This window comes from Phaseolus vulgaris, chromosome 8 (genome assembly GCF_051622355.1).
Source record: "Phaseolus vulgaris cultivar YP4 chromosome 8, ASM5162235v1, whole genome shotgun sequence".
Classification (NCBI taxonomy): Eukaryota; Viridiplantae; Streptophyta; class Magnoliopsida; order Fabales; family Fabaceae; genus Phaseolus; species Phaseolus vulgaris.
The window spans coordinates 39287337-39299712 of record NC_143505.1 but is presented as its reverse complement, the minus strand read 5'-3'; the positions used below and the strand labels follow the sequence as shown (position 1 = coordinate 39299712).

Sequence of the window (12376 nt, the reverse complement as noted above, 5' to 3'; positions counted from 1 at the left end):
TCAAAAGGGCACGTGGTAATGCCCACGTGCTCATTAAAAGTATCCAGGAAGGCTGCATGCATGACGCGTGTCCAATTAGGGCACTCGAATAGTATGATGGCGCGATAAATACATCGCTCAAGTTAGAGCCCAAATGGGCATAAGGTTATACATTGCACTTCAGATGAGGGAAGTCCATGGGCCAGATACGTTAAGATCTTAAAGATAGCGGCGCAAGGACTTTCTCCAAGGAACCCTAGTTTTCACTTATATATAGGGCGCAAATAAGCCCTAGAGAGGTACGTTTTTTAGTTCATAGTTACACGAGTTTAACCTAGTTTTCCCCAGATAGACATACAGAGCAAAACCCTAATTGTTCTTGACAGCGCATCCGCTGAGAGCACAAGACAAGTAGGGTAGCACAGTTTTAGCCATACAGTTTCAGTCATTGAGATAATCATACAGTTTCTAGTTACTTTGGTGTTTCTCGCTAACCGACTTGATCGTCGGAGTGCAAACGGCCGCGAGGGCGCCCCTTTGTTCTTCTTTTTTCAGGTACTGACAGATGAAGCAAAACGAAGGTGCCCTAGCTCGTTAGAACAAGCCACGCACAAAGACGACCCAGGTCAACCGGCCGGAACAAAGGCGAAACAACAAGTTTGCCTGGACGAAGGAGTGTGAAGAGGCCTTCGTCAAGCTTAAAGAGTACCTGGCGAGCCCGCCAGTTTTGTGCAAACCGCTGGTGGGAACCCCTCTCAGGCTGTATTTTCTTGTGACTGAGAGGGCGGTGAGTGCGGTGCTCGCCCAAGACCAAGATCAGGTTCAGAAGCCTATTTATTTCGTCAGCAAGGTGCTGCAGGGCCCGGAAGTGAGATATCAGGCCTTGGAGAAAGCCGCGCTGGCTGTGGTATTTTCGGCGAGGAGGTTGCGCCACTATTTTCACAGTTTTACAATACTGGTGATGACCGACTTGCCCATCCAGAAGGTTCTGAAGAAGCCCGATGTAGCTGGGAGGATGGTGAAGTGGGCGGTGGAGCTGTCGGAGTTCGATATCAAGTATGAGCCCCGAGGTCCGATCAAGGGGCAGATTTTCGCGGATTTCGTGGTCGAGCTCTCGTCGGAAGCAACACGAGTGGAGGGGGATGATTTTCGTTGGGTGCTTTCGGTGGATGGATCGTCGAACCAGCACGGTAGCGGTGCTGGAGTCATCTTGGAAGGGCCCAACGGCGTGCTGATTGAGCAGTCCCTGAGGTTTGCCTTCAAAGCCAGCAACAATCAAGCAGAATATGAGGCGCTGATCGCCGGAATCTTGCTGGCCAAGGAGATGGGAGCTAGGGTGTTAATGGCTAAGAGTGACTCGCTGTTGGTCACGGGACAGGTAACAGGCGAGTTCCAGGCCAAGGATCCACAAATGGCGGCTTACCTGGAGTATGTGCGGGAGTTGAAGAGTTCCTTTGTCTCCTTCGAAGTGGTCCATGTGCCCAGAGAGCAGAATGCCCGAGCTGACTTCAGATAAGCAAGTCGACGGAGAAGGCGACAAAGAGTCACAGGTCTTTAACTCAAGAGACCTTGAGATCGCCGAGAATAAGAGTGTGTCGGGAGGAGAAGGTAAACGTGGCGCAGGTCTGCACTACACATGAGCCAGACACCTGGGTAACACAGTACAAGCGATGCCTGGCGGATGGCCTTCTCCCGCTGGATCCGACGGAGGCCAGGAAGATAAAGAAGAACTCCAGCAAGTTCACGATGATTGATGGTGAGTTGTATAGGTTTGGGTTCACACACCCACTTCTAGAATGTGTGCACGGAGAGAAATGCACAAGAATCATGGCCGAGCTCCATGAAGGGATTTGTGGAAGTCACGTCGGGGGTCGAGCTCTGGCCGCGAGAACCCTTCATGCAGGTTACTACTGGCCAACAATGAGGGAGGACTGCACGAAGTATGCACAGTGTTGCAGGCAGTGCCAGCAGCACGCCGATTGGCACAAAGCGCCTCCCGAGGAGTTGAAGTCGATTTACAGCCCTTGGCCGTTTCATACATGGGGGATCGACATTCTGGGACCTTTTCCATTGGCGATCAGGCAGATGAAGTACTTGGTGGTGGCAATTGAATATTTCACCAAGTGGATCGAAGCAGAACCAGTGGCCCAGATCACCGCACACAAGATCGAGAGCTTTGTGTGGAAGAACATCGTGTGCCGGTTTGGTGTGCCCAAGCGCTTGGTGTCAGACAACGGAACTCAGTTTGCAAGTCACCTATTGAAGAAGCTGTGCGAAGGGGTGGGAATTCAACAAGTATTTGCATCCGTCGAGCACCCTCAGACAAATGGCCAAGTAGAGTCAGCCAATCGGGTACTGCTGTGAGGTTTGAAGAGAAGGCTAGAGAAAGCCAAGGGATCGTGGGCTGAGGAGGTACCCCGTATAGTCTGGGCGTACCACACCACCGAGCAGTCAGGAACCCATGAGACCCCGTTTAGCGTGGTCTATGGATGCGACGCAATGATTCCAGTGGAAATCCAGGAAAGCTCGTCGAGATTCCAGAACTTTGTAGCGGAAGACTCGAATGAGGAAAGAAGGCTGAATCTGGATTTGCTGGATGAGGTCAGGGAGGAGGCGAGAGTAAAGGCTGATGCAGTGAAAAGAAGGATTGAACGAAGGTATAACTCGAAGGTGATGCCAAGGCAGTTTAAAGAAGGCGACCTGGTGATGAGGAAGGCCCACCAGTACGAGATGGAGAACAAGCTGTCGCCTAAGTGGACGGGACCGTTCAGGATAACTGAGGCGCTCGGGAACGGCGCCTACCGCTTAGAAACGTTGGAAGGAGGGGCGATTCCTCGCACTTGGAACGCCACGCACCTCAAGTTATATTATAGTTAAAAGCTTTGTAAGTAAAAACAAACACGAAGAGTTTGCAAGCTTTCTGTTAAAACAGTTTGAAGGGGGCACTCTTTTTTCCCTAAGGAGGGTTTTTAATGAGGCCACCCAATAAAGAAGAGTTTTCGAAGTTTAAAGTGTTTTAGACTGCATGCTTGTTGTTATTTCGAATTTCAAAAGGCGAGTTTTGATTTAAGGCGAGTTTTGAAGTTATGTTGCATGCTTTCTAAAAAAGTTTCTAAGTCCCCATCGTTTTTCGGCGATTGGCGGCATCAGTTAAAGTTAAAAGTCCTCATCGTCTTTCGGCGATCGGAGGCACCAGCGATGTTTAAAAGACCTCAACGCCCTTGCGCGTATTGAGGCGAGAAAGAGATAAAGACCTCCTCGCCGTCGAGCGAGTGCAGGCGAGAACAGTGAAAAGTCCTCAGTGCTCCCAGGGGAGAGAAGATGTAGCCTCTGGAGCAATGCAAAGGCAACAGTGAAATGTCCTCAGTGTTTCCAGGGGAGAGAAGATGTAGCCTCTGGAGCAATGTAGAGGCACCAGTAAAAAGTCCTCAGTGCTTCCAGGGGAGAGAAGATGTAGCCTCTGGAGCAATGTAGAGGCACCAGTAAAAAGTCCTCAGTGTTTCCAGGGGAGAGAAGATGTAGCCCCTGGGGCAATGTAGAGGCACGAGTTAAAGACCTTCTCGCCGATGAGCGAGTTCAGGCGAGTTAAAGACCTTCTCGCCGATGAGCGAGTTCAGGCGAGTTAAAGACCTTCTCGCCGTCGAGCGAGTTCAGGCAAGATAAAATCCTTCTCGTCTCGAACGAGTTCAGGTACGGTGTGGAGGGTGGAAGAAGTTTAAAGGGTAGCTAAGGTAGGTTCGAAGAGAACACTTAGCTATCCGGCTTACTGTTCTAAAAGTCAGGGAAGGTAGAGAAGGATCCGAAAGGTGCCTCTACCCCCAGATGAGGGAACAATGGCCAAGTTATGAAGGCAAGAGGAAGCTGGAATCGCCAAGACTCTTTGGCGATCGGAAGAAATTCAAGCAATGGAAAGAGTTAAGGCCCGTTTCGATGGAGCAGATCAGGTGAGCTATGTCTTAAACTATTAATTGGGTTGAAACTCGTTGTTTGGAAAGTGGTTTCGCGCTGAGGTTCATTACCTTAAAGTTCACAAGTTGTTAGAATGCTATCGTTCGAAAGTTAATAGTTCGAAGCAGTTAGTAAACAGTTGCACTTGCAGAATTACTAAGTCAATTTCGTTTAAGCGATTTTTTACAAGATCAGCAAGGCAAACAGAGAGATTGTAAGAAGGAGCAGAAAAATTCATAACACAGTAGTATCAGTTAGAAATACATATACCAAAAAGGGAAAAGTTATTACAAGTAAGTTGTGCAAGAGAAGAGCAGATGAATAAGTGATGGAGGGAAGCAACTAGTCTTCAGAAGGAACGATCTTCCCATCCACCACTTCGTTGTTTAGTGACACCATGGAGAGGTCCAGATCAGGGTACTGGCAGGCAAATTGCTCCAGGGCGGCGTCAAACCCAGCAGCGAGGATTTGGGCGGAGCTCAGATCGAGCTCTTCAGTTTGCTTTTTGAGCCCCTCGGTCTGCTGCTCTAACTCATCAGCTCGTTTCTTTAGATTTTCAGTTGTCTCACGAGCTTGAAGGAGGTCTTCAGCAACCTTCTTGTTTTCCGCCTGCGCCTGGGCCAGCTCTGCGACGATCTTCTCATTCTCCTTTCTGGCCTCGACGAGCTCAGCCATGGTGTCATCCCTCTCTTTCTCGACTTTTCCCAAGACGACCTCCCGATCTACCGACCTCTTCTCAAGGCTCTCTACCTTGGCTGCATCTGCTTTGATCGATGCCTCTAGGTCAACCACCTTGAGACGGTAGGGAACCAGTTTGCTCTCTAGCTCAATTTTCTCTTGAGCTAGGAGGTGCACCTTCTGGCGTAGATCGGTGGCCTCCTTACGCGCCACCCTCAGCTCGGTGCTCATGGCGTCCTCCACCCGCAAGTGCTCGATTTCCGCCATCATGAGGTTGCAAGACAACTTCTCCGCCTCGATCCGTATTAGGCGATTCTCCTCTTGTAGCACGGAGATGTCGTCTTGAAGTTTTTTGCTGGATCTCTCCACAGCTTTTGATATGATCGAGGGGAGGTCCTCTGCCATCATTCTGAGTTTGGCTGTGAAGGGTCCCCAGATCCCTTTAACCGCGAGGGGAAGGCTCGCAACCGCTGTTGGTGGGGGCGCTGAGGGAGTCTGGTGCTGGCTCTCACCACCGCCCTCTTGGATTGGTGAAGGTTGGGCTTCTTGGCGTGGTGGTGATGTAGGGGATTCAGTGATAATTATCGGCGAGTTGTGAGCACCCTCATCCCCGCCTGGTGCAGCTTCCGCGATTGAGGCTGTTGAAGGAGGACCCTCTCCAGCAGATACAAATGGCGTGGAAGCGCTCGGAGGGTTCTCCATGAAGTTGGGCTCAGTAGCCTCAACCGTCGGAAATGCAGCCGCCAAAGGTACTGCTTGGACTCGCGGTGTTGGAGCTGGGGGAGGAGGCGGTGTTGGAGTTGGAGCTGGCGGAGAAGGCGGTGTTGGTGTTGGAAGAGGAGGTGGAGCAGGTGGTGAAGAAGGTGCCACCCTTCTCCTCTTGGTGATGAGGCCATCCTCGGTTGCCTCATCGTCCTCTTCTTCATCCTCATGGACCACCTGAGGAGCTTTCCTCTTTGGCTTCCTTAGGATGAGTTTCTTATGTTGTTGGGCGGGCAAGGCTTCTGAAGGAGCTGGGCCTTGAGGGGGAGATCTGCCCTGAGCAGCAGCGATCTCCGCTACTGAGGTGGGCACAGTTTGGGATCCCGACGCCAACCCGTGGGCTCGGGCGAGCGCCCTCAATTCAGCTAGCTTGCCTTTACCCAGCATGAGATCTGCATAGTGCAAAGTATACAGGTGAGCTCAAAGACAAAAGTAAAACATATGAGTAAGTGTGCAAATGAGACAAACAAATGGTGCAGGAAATAAAGACCAAGTCTCGTGCGCAACAGACAGGACGCCTAGTAATGGATAACAGAGATGCAGCACAGGGCAAAAACTTAGATGTTGAGGTAAGCACTAACCTATGCGAGCCTCGAGTTGGTCCTCGAAGAACTCGAAGGAGATGATCGCAGAGGTGAGAAAGGTGATGTTAGCGGCTGCCACGCTCTTCCAGAAGAGGCACAGGTCCTTGTCCAAATCGCCCATGTTGTCAAGGCTTCTTGGCTTTCTAAAGCTTCCCTTAGAGTCTTTATTTCCCTTGTTTACCCAGTACAAGGGAAAACCGTCGAGCAGTGAAGCATCCTGGTCATTTTGGCACACTTGGACGAATTTACCTTTCCAATCCTTGTAAGATTGCTGGAAGATAGAGAGGATCGACCTCCCAGCAATTCTGTTCAGGCTCACCCAAAGGCGATCTCCAGGGTTCTTGGCCTCGAACAGGAAAAGGAACACGTCTACCGATGCCGGTAGTCCCAAATGTGCGCACAAAATTTGAAACGCCCGCACGAATGCCCAGCTGTTGGGATGGAGCTGGGCGGCGGCGATGTCGAGCTCGGTTAGTAGTTCCCGCTCGAAACAGGTAAGGGGGAACCTAAGTTTCACCTTCTTGAAGAGGGTGGTATACACAAAGCAGAACAACTCGCCGTTGTTCCCTTTGTCATCTGCGCAGACTGGCACGTCGGGGGGGCAAGGCAGCACCGTCAGTTTGTCATCGTGCTCCTTGTGGAACGAAAGGTTGGGCTCGTCCCCTTTCTTCAATCGAAGCACCGCCAAAGCAGAGTTTACTGAAGAAGTCTCCTTCAGTAAAGTTGAAGTGGCCCATGGGTATAACTTCTTGTAGTCTGGGGAAGGGATGGAGGCACCTCCGGCGATGGGTGGAGTTGCCTGAGCAAGGTTGGGGTGAGAGGTTGCAGGCCTCTCAGCCTGGGAGGAGGAAGCACCAGGTGCTCGCGGTGGGTTATGAGCTTGAGATGGAGGGTTTCGCGACGAGGGAGGAGGATTCGCGGTGGTCTTTGTTCGAGCCATCGCGAGAACTGCAAAGGAAAAACGAAAAGAAAGGTGAGCGAAGGTTGCAGAGGCTGACTTGATTGTGAACGAAGGATGAAAAAAAAAAAAAACGAACGAGCGAAAGTTCGTTATGATGGAAGACGAAGCCCTAAGTTGCGAAAAGGGAGAAGAAGAAGAAACAACCCACAGCGTATGCACCAGGCAGTTAATGGATGATGCGAATCGGTTAAAATGCAGCAAATATCAACAGAGGAAGTAAAGGGAGTACCTTTCGATGATCAGACGAACGCTGAAGGAAGTTGGGGATTAAGAGAGTTGAAGAGCGTCGCGGGTTTGCAGAGGAAACTCAGAGCGTTTGAGGAGGCAAAGAGATGATGGAACAGTAGAAATGAAATGGGTGTAAGGGGTTTTCAAACGATTTCTGGAAGCGTAAACGATAGCTAAAGATAACCGTTGATGAAGCCACGTGTCGAGCGATTGGAAAAGTGTTTGGTGGAGCGTCAGGAAAGCAGAAAGTACGAACCTTTGGAATTCTGCGCCAGCGCCACGTAGATCGGTAGTGACGTGACTTCTTTAGTCTTTTCGCTGGACAAGTCTTCGCTTAAGACTGGGGGGCTTGTGTACCGTCCTGGTAGTCGGAAGCGATGACGCGGCATCGAGCTATTATGTAGGCGTGTTGAGCAGGGCCCATGGCTGGCAGAAGGGAAGGAAGTCGAGGGGCTCGTGTGGTCGCCAGTTATTAAGTTGGCGTGCCCCGGTCTCTAGCATACCTAAACCGGCGGTCACCGAGTTTGAGATGAAGTCGCCAGATGCGAACCCTCGACCACCTAGTGGTTAGAGATCGCCGAAACAAGGACATCGCCGAAGATGAAGTCAGATAGTCATTTCCTAGCTAGCCAGAGGATGAGGTCGGGAGACAGCTTACCTGAGCATACACGGTGAAGCAAGTAAAGTAGATCATGAAGGCGGCCGGCGAGACCACAGGGAAGGTGTGTACGAAGGCACCCGAACTCGCCACTCATAAGAGATCACGCTCCAAGGCAGCTATGCACTGAGTTGTGTCATGCATAAGTAACTTAGCCAAAAAGCCTGAAGAGTAAGAAGTGGCGCCCAAGTCAAGGATGCTCCAGATGGTGACACGTGTACAGCTGGATGCGAGCCACGTGTCCAGATGTGTAACTGTCAGGAGAGAGAAAGTGCACAGGTATATAAGAGATTCTAACGAACTTCTGAGGTACGCACGTTTAGATTTCTTCTTTACGCTTGCGAGTCTTGAATACGTTGAAAGAGAATTTTTGCACGGTTCCTTAGAGTTCTTGAGTTTTCTCTTAGTATTGGGTGGTTCAGTCGCTGACTTGGGCGTCAGAGCGTGATCGGCCGCAGCGGCGCCGTTCTGTCTTTTGCAGGTTCTTGAGGTGAATCACGGTGAAGGACGGAGGCTAACACGGCGCAGAAGCCGATCCAGGTTTGACGAGGCAAGGTTCTTGCGTCCCGGTCAACAGGCAGGATTAGTGATGAAAAGGATTCTTTTGTGAAAACTTTGCATAAAGACATCAAGAAGAGAATTGAGAAGAAGGTTGGCACGTATGCTGAACTTGCCAATAAAAGGAGAAAAGCATTGTTGTTTGATGAGGGCGATTGGGTTTGGCTTCATTTGAGGAAGGATCGTTTTCCTACTCAAAGGAAGTCCAAACTAATGCCTCGAGGGGATGGACCTTTCCAAGTCCTCAAGAGGATTAATGACAATGCTTATGAGTTAGATATGCCTGATACATTCTTAGGTAGTCATACTTTTAATGTCAGCGATCTAACTCCTTTTTCTGTAGGTCTCCAGAATTCGTGGTCGAATTCTCTCCAACTCGGGGAGTATGATGGAGATCAAGCTCAAGAGGACATGGAGGCCAATCAACAAGATCAAGAAGAGGTAGAGGCACAAATGGAGGACGCCCATGGAGGTCAAAGCCCACCTCAAAGGATTACAAGAAGCATGTTCAAAACTTTAGGAGATAGGGGACATTTATTTTCTCTTTTTGTAATTTCTTTAGTTGAAGGTGCTTAGAGGGAAACATTAGAAACCTCTTTCGTTATAGCATCTTTTAGTCTTTAGTTAGGAGTCTTAGGGGGGGGGGGGGGAGGGGTGTTAGTAGATAAGTGTAGGAGTAGAAAAGGAGGTGCCAAAGTGAAGGAAGAGGTCACACCTTCCTCATGCTTTGTTTTAGGCGCAAATTCTAGAAGCTTTTTGGGAGGGAGTTTTTGAATGTGTGTAGTTTATATTTCAGCACCTTAGGCTATAAATAGTGGTGCTCTCTTTGTAATTTTCATATTGGAATTTATCTAAAGAAACTATACTCAAAATTGGAGTGAGCATTGGAGAGCTTTTGAGCCTTCTTCTCTAGTCTTATCTTGAAGGATCCATGGTGTCCTGAAGTGGCGGCAGCACTCTCATCTAGGAGAAACCACACTTCTAGTGGCGAGATCATCCATCATTCATCCATCTTCATGAGCAATTCTCTTCTCCTTCCTTTCTTCTTTGTTAATTCCTTGTCTTAGCTTGTTTCTTTGCTTTTTTTTTTTGGTTCGGTTTTAAAGTTTTCCAGCAGCTGTTCTTATTCTAAATTTGTGTTTGGTTCGGTTCTTTTCTTTTTCCAGCAAGTAATTTCAGTTCTATGCCTTTCTTTTACATTTTGTTCGGTTCAATTTGCTTCCCTTCCAATTCTATTTGGTGGATTTAAGTTTTACCTCTTTTTGTTGGTTCAATTTGACAATAATTGGATCTTCTATATGAGTTTGTGTTTTGGCACTAGTTTTGGTGAGTTCTTGTTCATAGAACCTTGATCCATTTCTATGATAAAGTGCCTAGCTCTTAACCAACTCAAGATGATTCCTAAGAATGTCAAGAATCATTCTAATTGTGCTAGTGGAATCACATCACCTGGCCTTTGATGGATCCCCGGGGCTCGTACTGAATGTCAAATTCTGACAACTCCACTGCCCAGCGTACCATCCTTCCGGCCACGTCTGGCTTTTGGAGTACCTTCTGGATGGGAAGGTTCGTCATTACTACCACCGTAAAACTGTGGAAATAGTGGCGAAGCCTTCGTGCTGAGAATACCACTGCTAGTGCTGCCTTCTCTAGCGATTGGTACCTTGACTCTGGGCCTTGCAAGGCCTTGCTTACGAAGTATATGGGCTTCGGTACCTGGTCTTGTTCCTGGACCAGTACAGAGCTAATGGCCCACTCTGTTACTGCAAAGTATAGGCGGAGGGGGACGCCCACCCGTGGCTTGCAGAGCACGGGTGGCGTCACCAAGTACTCCTCAGTTTGATAAACGCTGTCTCGCACTCGTCTATCCACGTAAAACGACTATTCCTCTTGAGGCATTGGAAGTAGTGGTGGCCCTTTTCCCCACCAGCTGATACGAATCTTGATAATGCTGCCATTCGCCCTGTCAGTTGTTGAACTTCCTTCACTGAGGTTGGGCTCCTCATGGCGATGATGGCTGCACATTTGTCAGGATTCGCTTCTATCCCTCTTTCTGTGAGCATGAATCCTAGGAACTTTCCCGCCTCTACTCCGAAGACGCACTTCTCTGGGTTTAGCTTCAGGTGGTATTTTGATATGGTGGCGAACAATTCTTCCAGATCAGCCGCGTGTCGCCCTCTCGCTCGAGGTCACCACCATGTCGTACGTAGGCCTGCACGTTTCTTCCTAGCATTGGTGCAAGGATTTTATCCATCAATCTCTGGTAGGGTTTAGGCGAGGTGTCAAGGCGTCTTCCATTTGTGCATGCGTAATCCCCAGGCATCGCTTCTTCCATGGATTTTGGCTCTGCTAATGAACATGAGACGGGTGGTCGTTCAATTACCATGACCACGACTCTCTTTGTTTTTAAGCTGTTCTCATAGCAATTTCGGGCTTCTTCCTGGTCCGACATGATGACTATCACTTTGCCGCTAAGGTCTGGCAGCTTCATCTTCATGTGGTGAGTGGAAGGTACTGCCCTCAACCTGTTTAGGGCGGGCCTGCCCACCAAAATGTTATAGGCTGAGTTGGCGTTAATCACCAGGTATCGGATGCTTTCGGTACGCAATGCTGTTCCATCAGTGAACGTCGTCCTCAGCTCTAAGTACCCACGGACCTCCACTGGGTTATCTGCAAATCCATACAAGCATCTGGTGTAGGGTCTCAAGAGGTCCGGGGACAACTGCAGCTTGTTAAAGGTCATCCAGAACATGACATCAGCGGAACTGCCCTGGTCGACGAGAACCCTATGGACCCTCCTTCCTGCTGTAACTACTGAGATGACCACGAGGTCATTGTCGTGCGGGATGACATCCCGTATGTCAGCCCTTGTGAACACGAGGTCTGATTCCCAAGGATCGTCTGGGAATTCTTCTGCAACTGAACTTACTGACCTCACATACTTTTTACGTTGAGAGGCTGTGAGCCGCCCTCCAAAAAATCCACCAGAAATGGTGTGAACCTCCCCATGGACTGGCATCTCGTGTGCCTGGCCCTCCTCTTGTACTGCCGTGGCCGCCGTTGTAGGGGATCCTACGAGGTAATCCTTTAGGAAGCCACTCTTCACAAGTTCATCCAACTGATAGCCCAGCGCCAAACAGTTGTTAATATGATGTCCAAATGCTTCGTGGAATTCGCACCACGACTCCTTGTGGGGCCCCAGAATTTTGTCAGACTTCGCTGGTGGCCTCAACCTGTCTGCTATGTTGGGCACAACGATGAGGTCTTTGAGCTCCACCACAAAGTTGTGCCTCAGCGGTCTACTCCCCTCTCTTCTTCCTTCAGCTCGGGCCCTTGGCGAGACCCTCCTCGCCTCGTAGGTGCGCTTCCTGTCTGGGTTCCGCCTCTCTGTGGCAGCTTCGTAGACCCTAGCGGGTTGTGTGCGTACCTGCGCTCTTGCTCGTGCCGGTGCAGCAGGTATGCACTTCTCGTATGCCTCGCCCTCTTCGGCAATGTGCTCCAACGCTCGTCGCCTTACTTCAGCAAATGTCTTGGGAAGCTTGCAGTTAAGCGACTTACCAAAAGACCCGGGTTGCACCCCCTTCCTGAATGCGTATACAATCATGGGCTCATCGGTGGTACCCACCTGCACCACTTGCGCCCCAAAGCGACTTATGTATTCCTTTAGGGTCTCCCCTTGGAATTGTTTCACTTCGAAAAGGTCGTACGAGACCGGGGCTGGGGCCCTGTTGGCTAAGTACTGCTCTCTAAATAGCCGTGAGAGTTGAGCAAAGGACGTGACGTGACCCTCCGGAAGGCTGACGAACCAATCCATGGCCATTCCGGTTAAAGTGCTCATAAAGAGCTTGCATTTTACGGCGTCAGAACCTCCGACCAACATCATCTGTGTGTGGAACGCCGCGAGGTGCGCCTCAGGATCCTCCTTTCCTGTAAAGGTCACCTTGGGCCCTGTGAACGTGTTGGGGATTGCTGTTCCTAAGATCGCTTGTGAGAACGGTGTGGTGAATTCCCTAAGTGGGG

At 49.9% G+C, this 12376-nt stretch overlaps 1 protein-coding gene across 1 annotated transcript; it reads right to left on the bottom strand.

The window, feature by feature from the left end:
- Positions 1-10475: 10475 nt before the first annotated feature.
- LOC150025577 (uncharacterized) lies at positions 10476-12176 on the bottom strand. The gene is made up of 2 exons (XM_090294110.1): positions 11784-12176; positions 10476-11474 (listed from the first exon to the last, which is right to left on the bottom strand). Exons 1-2 carry the CDS (start codon positions 12174-12176, stop codon positions 10476-10478), a joined length of 1392 nt encoding a protein of 463 aa, XP_090150236.1.
- Positions 12177-12376: the final 200 nt, after the last annotated feature.

Bases quoted from the DNA above. Each gene is read 5' to 3' on its own strand.
- LOC150025577 (XM_090294110.1), bottom strand. From the start codon at position 12,176: ATGGCCATGGATTGGTTCGTCAGCCTTCCGGAGGGTCACGTCACGTCC. The intron at 11,475-11,783 runs GTACGCACACAA...CTGGGCTATCAG, and splicing joins CGGCACGAGCAAGAGCGCAG to TTGGATGAACTTGTGAAGAG.